Source organism: Octodon degus, unplaced genomic scaffold (genome assembly GCF_000260255.1).
Source record: "Octodon degus isolate 3935 unplaced genomic scaffold, OctDeg1.0 scaffold00138, whole genome shotgun sequence".
Taxonomy (NCBI): Eukaryota; Metazoa; Chordata; class Mammalia; order Rodentia; family Octodontidae; genus Octodon; species Octodon degus.
The window spans coordinates 6,954,846-6,972,852 of NW_004524714.1; the positions used below are offsets into that span (position 1 = coordinate 6,954,846).

General features: G+C 41.2%; 1 protein-coding gene across 1 annotated transcript in view; it reads left to right on the top strand.

The window, feature by feature from the left end:
* Positions 1–10,407, top strand: part of Strbp (spermatid perinuclear RNA binding protein) — a 72,819-nt gene extending 62,412 nt beyond the window's left edge. The window contains exons 15-19 of the mRNA XM_023701656.1: positions 1,999–2,133; positions 2,327–2,467; positions 5,465–5,588; positions 7,678–7,722; positions 10,296–10,407. Of these exons, the coding sequence (XP_023557424.1) occupies positions 1,999–2,133; positions 2,327–2,467; positions 5,465–5,588; positions 7,678–7,722; positions 10,296–10,372 (522 nt within the window). The 3' untranslated portion in view covers positions 10,373–10,407. The remainder of the gene's footprint in view (positions 1–1,998; positions 2,134–2,326; positions 2,468–5,464; positions 5,589–7,677; positions 7,723–10,295) is intronic.
* Positions 10,408–18,007: the final 7,600 nt, after the last annotated feature.

Below are 18,007 nucleotides of genomic sequence, written 5' to 3' on the forward strand. Positions count from 1 at the left end.
ATACTTGAGCACTCTGCTTTCTGGAACCCACTCATCCCAATTTTTATTCCAACCACTGTAGTGTATAAAGTATTTTACTTGTTTGTCCTTTATGGCAACTTTTACACACTTTGCTTCATAAAGAAGAGGGCCATGAAAGCACAGTACTCGTTCGCCCTCCTGGAACTTGGGCTTCAGGTCCTGCTTGGGCGCCATTTATAAGTGATTCGCCGCCTCCTCCCACCACCCCCAACTACCGCCCCCTACTCTCTACCCCACCCGAGCTCGCATCTGACGCCCCGTCAGGCACAGCCGCTCTACATCCTGGGCCCGATTTGCCAGCGCCCGCAGATCTCACAGCGCGGCAACCGCGCAACCACCGCCAGCCAACTGCCAAAAAGTTAGTTTTAAAAGGGAGAGTAGGGGCAGAGGAGATGGCTCAGTAGAATAAGTTCAACCCCCAGTTCCGCCAAAAAAGAAAAAAGGAGAGTAGAAATTTGCCATGGAATTAACAATGTAAATTATAAAAAAGGTATCAAGAAGAGAGCTTATTGCAAAAGATCCATTAATGTGTATTAAACTTTTTTTGAAAATTGCCTATTGTTTCACTTCAGTAGCTTATCTAAGCCACAGAATATTAAGTACATCTTAATATCAATTAGGTTTTTATGCATAATAGTACTTTTAGACATTCATTTTGTTTGTTCAGCATTTTTGAACAATTACTATAATGAAATTACAGATGTGATTCCTGAACTAAAAGTGCTCAATCTCTGAGCCTGTCCTTTATCACACTTTTAGTTCTTTATGGATTTTGTTCATTTGTTTATGGTGCTAGCTTCTTTCTGCATGTTAATCTTCACACTTACATGGGTTACTTCTTTCCTGTACTTCTAATCTTAGCCTTCTTATGGCAGTTATTTGTACCAATAATAGAGTGGCTTTTCTACAAGCCAAATCTAACCCTGTTACTTTCCAGGTTAAACTCTTTGAGTGGCTTCCCACAGCTCATGATAAAGTCAAGGCTCATTTCCTTGGTTTGCAAAGTTTCATGTAATTAGGACCCACCCAGGATGTTTCTAATGAGGCCCTAGCACACCACTTTCCTCTCCTTTTTTCCTTATATTGTCAAACTGAACTCTCCAACATTCTCCAGTGTTGTTTGCCTCTCTTGGGCCTTTGCATTGCTATTTTACCTGTCATGCTGCCCTTTTCCCATGATTCTCTTGCTGATGGTCTGATACTCCATTTTTTTAAGACTGGATTTATGTCAATTCCCCTGTATGTGATTGTACTAGAAAGTAACCCCCTTTGCTCTGCTCTCACAGCATTCATCTGTGCTCAAACATGGATTGTTTCATGGTGATTAATCCATCCTTTCCAGAACACACTGGCTTCATGAAGGCGAGGAATGACCAAATTTATTGTTGTTAAGTTTCAAAAGTCCATAATCTGTAGCCTTACTTAGATGCTGTTACATGTTTTAAGAAAGATTGAGAAGTTTATAGGAACGATTCCTCCCATATCCCAAATTCTAAACCTAAATATGGAAAAACAGCAAATACACAGGCATCACGTGAATCTTAGCTCTGCCCTTTTGCCAGTCATGTAGCGTTATTTTTTAGGTCATGATCAGGATGACCCTGGATGACTGACAGGCAGGGATATACTGATCTTGAATACTGGTCTGTTGGAACCTGTGTTTGAAGGCAGGCTGGCCAGATAACTGACCGTTTACTCCTTGAAGAATTTTCACTCCTTTGATGATATTTTTGCCATCAGTATAGAAAGGTGACTTATTCTAATCCTCAAGTGTTGTAAATTACAATTTTTGAGCTTTCTTTTAGCATAACTGTGTGAATAAGTGTCATATTCTAAAGTCAAGCGAGTCTGTAGAGTATTAAATTTCTTACTAAACTTAATTGAAATTAAGATGTTATATACATGTACCAGTAAAAAATAAAAATTCTAAAGAAAAATAATTACTTGATTGACCCTACAGCTTCCTTTGTCTTTTAGGTAAGAACTCAGGGCCCTATCCTCACAGCAAGTGGCAAAAACCCTGTAATGGAGCTCAATGAAAAAAGACGAGGGCTCAAGTATGAACTCATCTCAGAGACTGGTGGGAGCCACGACAAGCGCTTTGTAATGGAGGTGTGTGCCTAGATACATGCCGCTCTCGCACTCTTCTCCCAGGCAGGATATCCTGGACTGACATGTAAAAAGTTGTAGGCTCTATCAGTTCTTTTGGAACGGCTTAATTTCTGGTGTTCTCCTTGTTATGGGATGTTACAACTTTATAGAGTAATTGCATGGGATAATTGCAAAGTGGTATTCTTGATTTCAGGTAGAAGTAGACGGACAGAAATTCAGAGGCGCAGGTCCAAATAAGAAAGTGGCAAAGGCAAGTGCAGCTTTAGCTGCTTTGGAGAAGCTGTTTTCTGGACCCAATGCAGCAAATAATAAGAAAAAGAAGATTATTCCTCAGGTAAGAGTAGAGCAAAACCTTGATCCCCAGTGTGCTGCGCCAGCCCTGCCCGCAGGGCGCGCTGAGATGGTAACTGAGACTAGGCGTGGTGGTGTGCGCCTTTAATCCCAGCGCTTGGGAGGCTGAAAACAGGAGGATCACTGAGTCATTCTGTGTAGTGAGACCCTGTACTAAATACATTTATAAATAAATAAAATAAATAAATAGATAAGAGTTAAGCAAAATCTTTGTAATGGCTTTGGAAAATGCTATAAGAATTAAATTCCCATTTGTGTATTGCTTTAGCTTTTTTAGAAATTAGTTCTTTTTCATGCATTCGACAGGCTTTTCTCTGAATTAGGCCATTAGGATTGGTGAGTCCCTTCTCTAGGTGTGGGTTTTTTTTTTTGGCAAATTATAAAAGAGAGGCTGTTAGCATTATTGGGCAAGTTGAGGTTATTTTTGATAAGGTAAGATGTTGGGGTGAGATAGGCTCTCTGTAGTTGTGGCTTTTGTCTTGCTCAGAGCCGCAGGCTGCCTCATATGCCTAGGCTCATCCTCTTTGAGCCTGCAGCTGCTCGCTCGCTCCCTCCTTCCCTCCCTCCCTTCTGCGTCCTTTGCGTTGCTCATCTGGGGCTTGCTTCTGTGTGTGGCACAAAGGTGACTCTGGTGCTGCTTGTTTGAATTATTGGCAGTGGGAAGGCCTTTGGAAGGAATTTGGATAGCACAGGCTTCCTAATTACATGCCTTTTGATAGAAGATTCTTCCATTTATGTATCAAAAATATTTTGTATACAGGTACCATGTACTTGATTGTATGAGGAAAAAAGGGTATGTAGGTCAATTTAAGACATTTTCTGTCTGCCTCACGGAGGTGCTGATGGAATAGAAACATCTGAATATAGTGTGTGATAGAAACAAATACATTAAAAATGCTTATCTGAATAGAAGTAGCTTTATACTAAACTTATATATTAAACATTTATAGTCTTTATGTATGCAGTTTACTGATTTCATTTTAAGAGGAAATATGTCCAGTCACACAGCTATTTTAGGGTAGGGGTTGCCTTTTAGACTGGATCTTCTCCATACAAAGGCCATGACTGTTCTTTTTGTCGCATGTTATATCCATCTAGACAGTTGTTTTGTATTGTCTAAATTCTTGTATCAACTGTAATAAACACTGTTGAATTCTAGGAGTCATAGTATAAACAAAACTAATTTTTACTGAGAGTAAATAAAAATAAAGCTTTTAAATTGCATAAAAAGTGTTACATGTGTAGAAAATTAGATCTTTTTCTAAAACCTTTTAGTAAGTATAGAGCAAAGTGGAAAGGTCATTCTTACCTTATTTTTTTTTCTCTTGGGTTATATCTTGTATTTAGACAGTTAATTTTATTGTTTAGTAAGTCTAGGTGTCAGTATTTATTAGGCAGTTAAGTTTGTGCCTGGTAGTGTGGGTTATATCTGTGTGGAATCACTCTGCTGCCATCATATCATTTCTTCGTGGCTACTTTCAACTAAGCTATGTTTTAAAAAAAAAAATTCACTCCTAGAATTTTTCCATACTAGAAGCTAAAAAACAGTTCGTTCAGTATGCTTGACAGTTAAGAAGCAGTCTGCTTTGGATGTTGGGTTGGTTGGCTTATTTCAGTCAGAAAGAAAGATGATTGTCTCTGTGCATGATACACTTGACCTTACAGGGGATTCTGGCTAATGATAGCCGAGGCCGTGGTCATTGCGGAAGGGGGAGGAGGAGGGTGGTTTTTCCATGGGAGATGGGCACGCGTGCTTTCTGACTGTAGTAGTAGGCCCCCCCCCCCATGGTCCCAGGGATTGAACTCGCAAGCACTTACTCCACTGAGCTATCTCCCCAGCCCCTTGACTGTAGTAGCTTCTGAGACTGTTGACTTGTTTACCACTTTTCTCATACCTGGGTATGAAATTTTAGAGTTTCTACTTTGAACTTTTTATTGCATTTTATACTAAAATATATTTGTGTAATTAAAAATAATATAATAGCATAATTAAAAATCTGATGTAATTTAATCTTAAGTTTTCAGTTCTTTTTGAAGTGTTTTCATGTCTCTTTTTTCTCAGTTGGTTTTTTGAAAGTGAGCAAAACGGAGTGGGTCATTACCCTCAATTTACAGTTAGTGAGAAGACTGCCAGAGAAAGCTATTATGTGACTTCACCAGTGTTCCATGTCATTTTAGAGTAAGAAGGGATTTTGGAGGTGGTGCTTATTTAATAATTGATGTGCAAAAAGATAGGCAACATGTAAATATAGTAAAATATAAACAAGCTTAAAAAATTCCTGTGACTTTCCTGAGGTCACAGATGGAGACATGCCATCCTCTTGTTTGGTCTTCCTGCCTTAGCCTGTTCTGTTTTTTGTTTTAATTTTTTTTTTTTAATCTTGCATTTATTTATTTGGTACAGGGTCTCACTGCGCAGCTTTTATCAATAGTGATCCTCTTGCCTCAGCCTCCCCAGCACTGGGATTACAGGCCTGCGCCACCCACCATACCTGGTTTTGGCAGCTGGCTCTGCCCCCGAGGCCTGCGGTACCAGAGGAATGAAATCCTGGTCCTTGCACTTACCATGCAGGCACTTAGAGTGCAGAGCTAACTCCGCAGCCCGCCTGTTCTTTTTTCAACCCTACTCGGGTTACAGCTAATGCTAGATAATTGGTTACTGGGATATAGATTGCCCTTGAGTAGAAAGTCCAGTGACTTTTGAACCTGGGTATCCAGTGCCTATAATTACTTTAGTCAGGTCTAAAATGACTTGGAATGTAATTCAACTACTTAAATTTGTGGTAAAATACAAATTCTTTTGAGGGTGAAAATGTTAGTTACTTTATATGCCCAGTGTAGTCTTTAGAACAGCTCTGTGAGGTAGGTGTCATTTCTGTGTGGTAGAAACATTGTTTCTCATGGCAGTTTGTTAAAGGGATGAAAAGTTGGTAGTTTGTTCTTTCAATGATGAAAATATGTTATTTGTTCATTTTTAAAGGCAAAAGGTGTTGTGAACACAGCTGTGTCTGCAGCAGTCCAGGCGGTTCGAGGCAGAGGCAGAGGTGCTCTGACCAGGGGAGCTTTTGTTGGGGCTGCGGCTGCTCCTGGCTACATAGCTCCAGGTAGGTGCTGCCTGTCCTGAGCTCGAGTTTCAGGGGCGGCATGTCCTTCATTTTGCAAGGGTTTGGAGATGAGTATACACAACTTCAAAAGAAGAGAATGCCATAGTTTTTCTCCTGGAATCCGTTGAGTAGCTAGAGCCTTCTGAGGAGATAACAGGATGAACAGGATTACCCTTGGTTGGGGGAAGACATTTTGATGGAATCTAAAGATGCTCCACAGATCCAGGGCTTTGCACATCGAGCAGTTTGTGTTTTCTGAGGACATAGAAGAAGGGTTGAGTGTACCAGGAGAGAAAAATGATTAAGAAACTTTTATTGGGGTGAAGTACAAAAAGAAAAAATGAGAACTTTTCATCTAGAACTTACTGTTTTATCATATATTTTTATATGTACCACTTACCAGTTGAGTTTTTAAAGTATAGGATGTGGCTGGCTGGATAGCTCAGTGGATTAAAGCACCTGCTTAGGCAGGTGCAGGGACCAGGGTTCGATCTCCAGCATGCTGTGCGGGCCCATTCCCCTGGGGCACACTGAGAGGGTGATTGAGACCAGGTGTGGTGGTGCACACCTATAATCCCAGCGTTTGGGAGGCTGAAACAGGAGGATCACTATGAGTCCGATCTGTATAGTGAGACCCTGTAGGCCCTGTGCTAAAAAAAGAACCCAGGATGACCAAAATTTGCATATTTTTAAAACACGAAATATAAAAACAATTTTATCAGATTTATTCAACACAAGAATCAGTTGTTTGAAATGACACCTGCTGGAGGGATGCTTCGGATAGCTAGGGTGCAAACCAGTGACGCTAAGAGTGAAGTGGTTAAAGTGGGTGCCCAGACCTAGATCTGGAGGTGACTGCTCGGATTTGGTGGTATTTGAATCCTTAGTGGAAGTTCATGAAGCAAAGAAATGACAAGATTGGCTTTATTTGAAAAGGTTTCTTCTGTACTGTGAAGAATAGATGGTAGGGCCAGGGATCGGCACGCCAAGACCAGGTAGAAGGCTGTTGTAGATGAGTTACGCAGGCCTGACCAAGGAGGCCAGGGGATGCTGAGGGCTAAATGAGCAGCAGTTGTGAAGAGACTGAAGGGGTAGGTAAAGAGTAGACTTGATGGGTAGAGTGCATGGAATGAAAAAGAATGAGGCCAAGGGCAGTGCCTTGGAGGAAGTGACTAGGATAAGGGCCCTGTTTAATTATCTAGAAAACAGGAAACAGTAAGCACTAAAGGGAAACAATTGTGTGAGTTTCTTGGCAGATTCTTTTGTGTATCTCACTTTCTCTACTGATATTTAATATTTTTAGCATTATTAGCATGTATTACATTATGGGAAGGGCAAAGCTTTTATCATATATAATAATGGACAATTCAAAAACACATTTCCAGGAAAAAATGAAGTCAGGGTAAGAATCCCAGGGGCCTGATGAGTGACTTGCTTAGCAATTTCATCTCTGTTTAAGGAGGTTTTGTTAAAACCTTGGAAACTGCAGGCATAATAAAACAGCTCTCATTTCCTGGACTAGAGTTGATGTACAGGCTTCTTTTTAAAGCTTTAATTTTTCTTTTGGCCTCTGCTACCACCTTCTGTTCTACTGTTCATTTTAGCTGTATTGTGTTCTCTGAAAATAAGTGATTTAGTGAGCACAAAGACTGAGTTGTACTACTTCAAGTTGTGTATGATTCAAATATAGACTAAAAGTCAGAAAACTGTCTTCTGTCTGCAGTTGTTTTGGTTTAGTGCCTAAAAGCAGTGCATTTCTTTAGCGTACGTGTGAAAGCTTTGCCTCACGCAGCAGAATGAAAGCTGGGCATGCAAGGTTGACTTAGGGCTGTGCTCCACCGCAGTGAAGGCTTGGGTCACACAGGTGGGAACAGGCATCTGAATATGCACAGCGCACCAGGAGGGAGAGCAGGCACTGAGAGCCGCCATACCACAAGATGGCTGTGGAATGGCTCTTGGCATTCAGTCTCAGAGAGAAGTTCTCGGGCCTGGGGCGCTAGGCGAGGTGGTGGCCTTGAAGTGGGCCACTGCCGCTTGTCCTCAGTATTGCCCTCAGTCTTGAACTGATCTCTTTTTTTCTTTGCACTAGGCTATGGCACTCCGTATGGTTACAGCACAGCTGCTCCTGCCTATGGTATGTACACCATCTTACTGATTTCTTCTCTTAGTGAATCTGTCACAGCCACCCAAAGCACATTTGTGTCCAGGCTTTCAGTAAATGAATTGGAGGACCTCAAACCTAATCATTCTAGTGACCCAACTTAAATTCCCTTTGAAAATGCCACAACCTTGTGGTTCTTGGTTTGGTTGGAGTTGCTCTTCTCTCCGCTTTGCCTGACTGAAGGACTGCTTGTTCTAATTGCCTGTTTCTGACCATATTGAAATTAAATACTTTTAAGTAATTCTTACAGCCAACTTATACTCTATTCAAAGGCTACTGAAGGGCCATACCTGTTCTCTAGCTTGACTGCCTCCAGTTACCTAGCTACATTTAAATTTCTGGTTTGGGAATGTGTGGACTATAGGTAACTTCAGTCAGCAATTTGTACCCATCACCCTTTTCTATGCATTTTGCTTTTTGGCGATGGATGTCATCGGTCCTGGAGAGGATGGGGCTTTATGAATAGTGTCCCTTAAGTTCCTTATGTAGACAGTAGTGTATGCTAGGAAATCATAGATGTCTCTTCTTCCCCAAAGATAAAAAATAAGAGCAACTATATAAATATACCCCTATGGCCCTTTGGATAACTTTTGAATGAGGTTTATGTGGCAATGGAGGCAGTAGGTTTGGAGTCAGTGATATGCTCTTAGACATTTTTCCCAACTCAGGTGCTACATGTTATAAATCAGCCATCTGCAAGATGTTTGTCATTGAGAGAGGGGGGCAGAGAGATGGGAAAGAACATGAGTGTACGTGTGTATGTGTGCACGTAGCGTACACATGGACGTGTGGTTCAGCACAGCCCCAGGCTAGACGTGCATGGTCACAGAAGACAAAGGCCCTTCACATACTGCTGTCTGTGGCACGAATCCTCTCCTTGAGCCTCCGACCATCATATTTTCCCTTCATACTTCAGCTTTGCCATTTTTGTTTGGATGAAAATGATGGGTCTTTACAACATTGTTAAACTGAACCTTCATCTGATTTCCTAATTGTAAAAATAAGTAGAAAGTGAATAGTTTGACCTCTTTGCCTGTTAAGATAGACAGTTAATATTCTGAACAGAGATAGAGAAATAGCAAGGGCCACACATTCAGAGTGAGTTTTCCTTGGAGAAAGTACGTGTCCTAGACTTCAAGCCTTTCCTAGTATCATCTGTTGCACTCTCAGCTGTGGCCTTACTTGAAAAAAATAATAGGCTTTCTGTATTCTGAGCTGGAGCCATACAGGGCAGGTGCGAATGTGAATTAGAAACTGATTTCAGGTGTATGATTTCACCCACATTTCCTTCCTATTGGCATGCATTTGCACCTGTCAGTCTGGACGCTGGCATTTGCCCTTCAGCTAAACTGAACACCCTGACCCCCTTGTCCTTCCTAAACTAGGTCTGGTTGGTTTGTCCACATACAGTACACTTGATGCGCGAGCTCTGCTCTATCTGGTGTGAAAGCCAGAACATCGGACTCCTGAGGAAGGTTTTTGAGGCTTTCAGTCACATAGTAAGGTTGAGATTCTTCAACAAAGGTTTGCTAGAGCTTACCTTGTCGCTTTTAAGCATTTTATATCTAGGCTCCAAGTTACATTCATATTTTCTTCTGTCTTTTTAATTTTTCACTCTTGGTCCTCCCTTTTCTCCTTTAACATTATTACACTTTCACCCTGTGGCCTCTAAGCCTCGGTTCTCTCTTTCATGTGCCATATAACTGACTTCCAAAGCTGGTGAAATTTGATGCCCCCATTTTTCACATAAAAGATCTGGTTTTTCAATGTTACTGTGATGCAAACCTACTAAAACAATGCTTTATTTTGGCTGTAAGGTAAATATGTCTTTTGGCCTTTGTAAAGCTGTTGCATGTGGGGTAACTTCCCTCTGATCATCTGGTGCTCTTGAATACCTGCTGTTGCTGCTTTGTGATTTCTCTTTACCTTAAATATTAGATAGGAATAGGAGCAGATTTTAAATCCTGCCTGAGTATGCAGAAGTTTGTGAGGCCACAAGAACGTATTAATTACAAAATTAAGAAAGTAATTAATCTTTCCAGATTTGCCACGCCAATACTGGCAGTATCCATTAAAATAAACAAACCCCTGGTCACAACTGTGGAGCTGTCTTCCAGGGAGCTGAGGCCTCCACAGAACACTGTGCTTTACATCTTGACAATCCCTGTTTCTCCTTTAATATGTGATATGCCAAACTTGAGAACCAGTATGGATTTGTAGAGTCACTTTAGAGTATTAATCAATAGCATTGCTTTTGATCTTTAGAATATAATTATGGCAGTCCACTGAACTGTCATTTCTGAATGTCATTCTTCCTATGATGTAACCATCTTGGCTTTGAGTACAGAATACTATTTATCAACATATGAGAGTGATTTCAGAACAGGAGATCTATAAGATATTTGTGGGCCTCTTTCAAAATGGTACATGTTGACTGACGAATCTGGAAAAGGTTAATGATACTTAATGTAAGATACTTTTTGACTTGAAATTTTTATTGGCGTATTAAACTTATTTGGAGTCCTCTCCGTTTCTTTTCTCTGTAGGTTTGCCCAAGAGAATGGTTCTGTTACCCGTTATGAAATTCCCAACATATCCTGTTCCCCACTACTCATTCTTTTAGCAAATGACAGAAGCTCATTCCTATTGAACAACAGTACAGTATAATACAGAATGTTAAAGAAAAAGCCTTTTTATCCTGCTTTCTTTGAACACATACTTGATCAAAATTATTTGTAAAGAACATCTTTCCTACTTTTTGATTTTAACAAATGCAAATTTAGTTCTTTAAAACTTGAAAACAGACAAAAAAAAAAAAAAAAAGAAAGAAAGAAAGAAAGAAACCAGTTCTGTGAAACGGTACCTCATTTCTGGAAAATAATTTATACCAGCCCTTATGTTCTAGGGAAATAAAAGTCTAGCAGTTCAAAGTTTAAGTTTTAAGAGAGTATCAGATTATGTAAAATTAAATTTGTGAAGGATGTACAGAGTCTCAAACACTGATCACAAATAAACAGCTTTGTTGTAACGCAGAGTGCTGCCTGGTTCCTACTGCAGATGCTGGTACTCAGCTGCTGGAGATTTGCTTGCCCCAGGGCACTTCAATTTGGGCTGTAGTTTTTTGGGTTTTTTTATAGAGACTTTTCATTTAAACTTTAACTTTGTAAATACTGAAGTGTGTAACTAAAGCCAATAAAATGGGTTTGAATATTGTTTTAGCTTATTATTTTTGATGTTTTGGTATCAGATTAGAAGGAATTGCAAATTAATAATAATTTAGCCCTAGAAGCTCATTCATCTGTAAGGAAAACTGCTAAAACAAAGCAAGGGGATTGTTTGAGCCAGGCTATGTACTTTGTGAGCCCTTTGTACTCTGGTTGTACAGGGGTGTTCCCATGATGGAGGTTACATTCTGTTACCCCAGCATTGCTTATTAAAATGATGGCATTACCCAGAGATGGGGAAGGAGGAATGTGATCATTTTAGTTTATGAATTTCCAAGTTTTTAAAAAATAAATTAATCAATCAATCACCCTCTTTTGTTCTTGTGGCCTTCTTCACTCTGTAAGATTTTGTGTTCACTCCCTGGCTTTTTCATGCAGATAGAAGGTTAGAGATTTTTCTGGGATTCATTGAAGGGTCTCTTTTCCTCTTCAATTATATCAGAATCTAAAGCAGCAACAGGGTCCCCATAAAAACTTGCTCTTCAATTGTCCCAGTTCTTGTTGAGTGCTGCTGTGGAAAGTGACAGGTTTCAGCCATGGGTCAGCATTTGTTTTTAAGACACCTGATTCCGCTGATGGAAATTGATGAGTTGGTAACATTGTGCTATTCTGCGAAGGGTGCAGACTGAAGTCTCCACTCGCATTCTCACTTGTTTGGAAAGCCGATGATGTTACTAGAAGGTAATGGTTTCATTAAGGTATTCACCCCCATGAAGGCCGCGATGCAGTCCCGTCCATACCGACGAGCTGCTGTGTCTTTAGTTTGAATGAGCTTTGTTCTTCCATATTAAATTCAGACTTTTCAGGGCAGTGTGGTGCCCGTCAGTGAAAGTGGGATTCATAAAATATTGCAAATTATGCCAAATTTTCTTTTGGGGGATCATTAAGTAATGGTGATGTGGGCAGTGTAAAACAAATTGTGGTGTCATTCCTCAAATGTGTATTATATAATAACTTGGTTCTTCTCCTTGACCTATTCTTAGTGGTGGGTGATACTTTAATAAAACCTCATCACTTGCTGGAAGTAGCTGTAACTTATCATTGTCATCCTGTGCATTAGTGGCTAGACGTAAACAACAAGAGCCCATTTCAGCTGGGGGTTTTCATGTTTCATTGATTCGTTTTGCTGACCTATGGATGAAACAGAGCCATCACTGAGAAGAAAAAGCATGGCTGGTAGTGTCCACTTTCTATTAATTAAATATTTACAGTAGTGATTTGTTTTTGGAATACTATTAATTGGCAGCTGCAGTTGTTACTGTTACTTGAAATTGATTGTCAAATTTGGATTCCAACTTGGAATCTCCCTGGAGATTTCTCTTCAGCAAATTCTTTTGAAGTAGCTGACTCTGCTTCATAACCCCTCTCTGATGGAGAAAAGGGAGCTGTGCTGTTTTCCAACATGATGGCAGTCATTTCAAATGGTTTCTACCAAGTCTTTTTTTTTTTTTTTCTTTAATTTTGTTGTTTGTTGGAAGTTACTAACCATGTTGTAAACCTGCCCAGTTGCTGCAAACTTTTACATTTCTCTGCTTTACTTAAAATAATCGAGCTGTCAGTCCTTTGTTAGAAGTGGTAACCATGCAAGTTCAACTGTTTAAATTCTGTAATGAATTAAGTGTCCCCCACCTTTTGCCCTTCCCACCCCTCCATTTTGTAATGAAAATTCCACTTACAGCTGAAAGAGCAGAGAAATATAAATGAAGCTCTTTGCTTCACCAAATTGTATGAAATTAATGTGAAGTTTTGCTTCTCTGCTCTTTTCTCCGCTGTAGGTGGTTTTTTCATTGACAGCCCCTATTGCCAGCCTCTGAGCGTCGCACCATTTATTATTCACTTGGGCCCTCCAGATTTCTTCTCTGACTTCTAGAACCATCAGGTTGTCTGGCTTGAAATGGCAATTTCTGTGTCTTGGTCTTAAGAGCAATGTGACACCCTGAGGCTTTGCAGCTTTCAGATACACCACCTGACATCTTCTCTTTGAAAGCATTGACTGAGCATTTTAAAGAAGAGCAATACTTTGTCCAAAGCCACGGTGTCTGTTTTAAAACTTTTCCTTTGGAAACCCAGCAATATCTGTACTTAGCCCCTTTAGTGTAGCTCTTGTCAGGGAGTTTACAGACCAACGTAGAACTTAGAATTCATGTGTGAGCTGTGCTATCTTCTGATACTTTTTAAACTTTTTTAGCACATAAATGGAGTAATAGCTACATTCCTGACTGGGTCAGCTAGCACTATTATAATTTCTCTGAGTTAGGGGTCCTCCTTGAAGCCATATCTTTTGGTGGGGGCTGACACCTCACCAGGGCTGTGGCCGGAAGCTGGTGTCTCTCCGGGCTGCAACAGCGCCCCACTCCTCAAGTCAGGTAATGGTCCCACAGATCTCTCTCCAACATACCTCATGTGGCTGAGGTGGAGCACAGTAGGCGAAGCAAGGAGTCAGGTTTATGTAGTTGCCGATACTGTTGGGCAATCTCTCTCAAATTGTTAACCTGGGAACAAACCACTGGTGAATTTTGCTGGTGTTAGCCTTTTCTTTTTTAAAAATTTGGGTGAATGTTTGAGTCACCGTTATTAATTGAAGAGTTGGGAATACCTCGTTAATGTATTTTTTAAAACTGGTGTTGGACCCTCTGTGTATTTCAGGTTAATACTTTTAAGCAGTTTTCAGCACGTTTATCTCACTTTATTCTCGTTCTCCTCGGACCTTCGTAGCCATATCACTTGTATAAAATAGGCTGAGATATAGTGACTGTAAGCTGTGATCTCAGTATACAAAGGTAAGCTCTTTTATTTTCTGATTAAAGAGAAAAATAAGCAATGAACACAACTCGGATATATGACAATCATATATGATGTATTTGATCTCTTAGGTCTTATGTCATCACATTACCTTGAAAAATTTTATGGTCTAAATGTAAAATATTTTCAACATTTGTGTTACTACCCTTATAAATGCTTTTTATTCAAGAGAGACATTTCACGTTCACGAAGTTAAATTTGTGTATGTGTGTAGAAACTTAGGCTATAATATGTATATATATCACACACACAGATACTTGTTTAAATTTAAAATTAAGTGGTAGGAATGGCTCACCTAAGACATGTTTAATGGCAGGGCACTCTTTTGTCCAAAGCACTGGAGTTTCAGAAGCAGCAAGATTGGAGACAGTGGTGGTGTATGTAGCTGTTACATAATAAGCTGAGGATCAAAGTGCCAATTTCTCCAAGAGAGAAACTTCTCTGAGAAATAGTCTCTGATCTGTGTTGTATGCTCTAGTACAACAGCAAGAAGCCATAAAAAAAAGCAATAGAAAATGGAAAAAAAAAAAAAAAAAAAAAAAAACCAAACCAAAACTTTTAAGGTAACTATGGGAAAAACTATAATTGATAGAGTTAAGCTACTAATTTGCAGAGTCATTAAGACTCAGAAAGGTGAACACCAAGTCTGCAGAGACAGCTTTGTCTCTTCCAGGTTAAGTAGCTAGAATATTATTTCCCACTATATTCAGCCATCATGGAGTTTATTTTAAAGATGTGAGGATTAGACCAAATATTATAATCCAGACTTGTTTCATTTAGTGTGTTCCATAAATGCATTTCATTATGTATTAGATGTTCTGTACTGAGGCTGTATTTTTCTCTCTCTCTCTTACACACACACACACACACACACACACACACACAGTGGATTTCATGTTTTGTATTTGTTTCTAAGTCATAGTTTCTGTTTATTACTAAGTTAAAGGTTGCACAAACATCCCCCCACCCCCCAAATCTGGGTGTACATTTCTCGAGGCTTTGGCATCTGTGAAGTGCTGTAGGAGGTAGAGCTGCCTAGTTCCAAGTGCAACCCAGTCCTTTGCAGCCCTGTGCCTACTATGTGCCAGGTCTTTTTATGGACACCAGAGACCAGAAGGTCTGTCCAGTAGAAGCATTTTAAGTCTGAGAATCTCAGTGATGGAATTGGCCCTACTATAAATAATCGTACTTTGGGAGACAGTGTGTTAGCAGTGGCAAGGGAATATTAGTTTAGTTAATAGTTTAATTAGAAACTATAGAAGAATTGTGGCGCTCTGACCACCAACTGGCATCACACGGAAGTTCGTTAACGTACTTCTGGTCCTTTTGTTCATGGGTCTCTCACAAGTATGTGAACTCTGTCAAACAAATGACAAATATCCCCGCCTTCCAGTTTTGTAGTACAGCAAAAAACTATGTTGTTACTTTCAACCCTGAGCTCAGGTTGTTTTCTTTTTTTTTTTTTTTTAAATGACAATGGAGGAGTTTTACCATTATAATGAATCATTCACTGTAATTTCCCTGTTTCTTAGATTTCATCAATAACTTATGCTCATTTACTAATAATAGTAGAGTAGCAAGTTACGGAAAAGAACTAAGGAAATTTGTTTTAGATTTTTAGTAATTAAGAGCCTTAAAAGACCAGGGACAGGTGAAAGAGCAGTGAAAGGCAAGTGCGGCTGCTCTGCGAATGACCGCCTCGTGATTCGCATCCTTCCCGTGCTAGTGCCTTCTGAGGGCGGTGGGGGCCTCTCCGAAGTCACCCAGAACGAGGTGCTGTGGTCTCCTCTCGCTGTCTGGTAGCCTGATGGCAGGCTGTCAAGTGGCCACAGGTACCTCAGTGTTAGTAGGCAGCCTGGATGGGAGATGGTGGCAGTGAGTAACCAGAGCAGAGCTAAGAAACTGCTGCCAGGTGAGTTTTGATACCTGTGTGTATCCTGCTAGCACTTACAGATCGTGGAGTTTCTTACATAAGGAACCTTCTTTCCACACAGCATCCTCCAGAAAGACTTTTAAGTGAAGAATTGAAGTTGAATTAGTTGTAAGAATAGATACCCTCCCACATTCCCATTTCACTTAGCAGCTAACAGCTTCCATTGATGTTTGAAGCAGTGATCTTTGGAGGTTTTTAAAAATAGTGCCGTGATGCAAATTAGGTTATGTAAGCTTTACAGCACAGCTAGAAATAGGAAGTAGAAACGATGTGGGAATCTGGGCCAGAGTATTTCACTCCAGCACATTCCCATGGGACACACAGGAAGTGCTCTGAAGGGGACTTGTGGTTGGCCAAGGTGGAGGGAGGTGTGCAGGGGGGGCTGGAAAGCAGGTACTTTGCCTGCTCAGGGTGGAGCTTTGTTTGCGTCATGCCGACTGGTTTGGGTTGCTCCCAGGCTTAGGGAGAGGACTGTACCCCCAAGGATTCAGCAGGAAACACAGACCAAAGCCCACATTGCTGCTGTGTTAGTTAAATCACCAGCCAGTCTGCTGCCCAGGATTTGTAAATACTTGGTTTGAGATTTAAGGGTGCTCAGCATTTCACAAGGGCTGAGTTTAGATTGTCTACCTGCTGGTTCCAAGTTTCCTGCCAGTGCATTAATAAAAGCTGGTGTTTGATTATGGCCACTGCCAGAATCCAACCTTCAGGGCTCACAGTGACCCGTGGGTGGAGAGTAAGTTATTATAAACCACAGAAAGGAATGGGGGACCCTAGGAGGTATGCTTAGAAAGCCATGGACTCGGATCCTTCTAAGGATTCTGCAGCTTGTCTTTTGTAGTTTGTTTGTACACTTGGGGAGGAAGTCTGCACTCATCAACATATATGCCCTCGCTTCTGTTTATCTTAGAAAAAACTATGACACTGTTGGTGCCTCTGTCCATCCCTCCACTTATCTGTCCGTCCTGGACACACTTGGGAAGTTTCTGTTTGACAAGAGTCAAAGTGGAGAGAGAGTGACATTGCTGGTGTTGGACCAAATAAGTAGCCCATGTTCCTGATTTGAATATATTTGCAGCAGCCTCTGATGCAATGTGGGCAGGTGTGTCCCTCGTTGGTAAGTTGGTTAAGTGGGAAATACAAATCAGGCTCTGAGGTGCTCTAAGTTTGTAAAAATTCTGTGGAAATGTACTGAGTATACAGGTACATGTCAAGGAGCCCGGTAAGATAGATTTGCCTTGTAGTCAGGTGTATTCATAAATCCAAGAGACAGTTGCATAACTAATGTTCTGACAGAAGTTACTGCATTCATTCCTTTTAGCTGAGGCTCTTGGTAGAATCTCTGACCCTTTCAGCCAGCATAGGAGGACTCCTCTCCTCCTCCCCCAGCACCACTACCAATTAGTTGTTACCACCTTTATTTCTTATTCCAAGGAGGACTATGGTCTTTTATGCTGAATTTTTGCTATTTGTGCAAGTGATCTGGCTGCCTTGCTGGTGAGTAGGGTGACGATCGGTCCTGGTGGCCGAGGGGCCCGCAGAGGTACTAGTTCCCACCCATCTTTTGTGCTGCTGGGTGCCCAGCAGGGGAGGGCGGGTTGGCGCGGCTGTCTCCTCACTGCCAGGGAGCCCGCCCCCTGCATTGTCTCTTGCTCTCCTGTATTGATCCTGTCATGCAGGATGGACGGAGGGGCTCTGCCTTCACCTGCTGACTAACTGTCCCACAGACACAGTCACAGCAGCCAGTCCTTTTTGTCATTTGGGCTGTGGGAAGCAGATTGAAGAAGTGGGAACGGGAGAGAGGAAAAAAAAGTTGCCAGAGTTGGCAGCTTGTGTGTGGCAGGCACCTGGCCACTCTTAATCCTCCAGCAGCCTTCTTGGAGGTGGTGGTATTTCTGTTTAACAGATGAAAAGCCTGAGAGTCCAAGTGATGTGCTAGAGCCAGGACAGAAACCCAGCTCCATTCAGTGCCAAAGCCTTTCTGCTGTACCTCGCTACAGATTCCCAAGGCTGGCAAGGAGGCTGGGACCTGGGCCTCTGACTTGAGGGTGCTGCAGACCAGGTGTCTTGACCTAGGACAGGGCTCGTTTTAGACCAGGTCTGAAAGCCTGTCGAACCAGCTGGAAAGATGAACCCAAAGAGCACGGTGGCACTATATGAACAGGGAACTTCTGATTTCTACAGCTTGCTTTTTTGTGTGGCCACAAGGAGCTGAGGCACATGTGTTTCTGGGAGTGCACTGTCTGCCTGGCTGGGAAGGGTGATAGGGTTGTCTTCAGAGATATGAGCTGGATTCCAA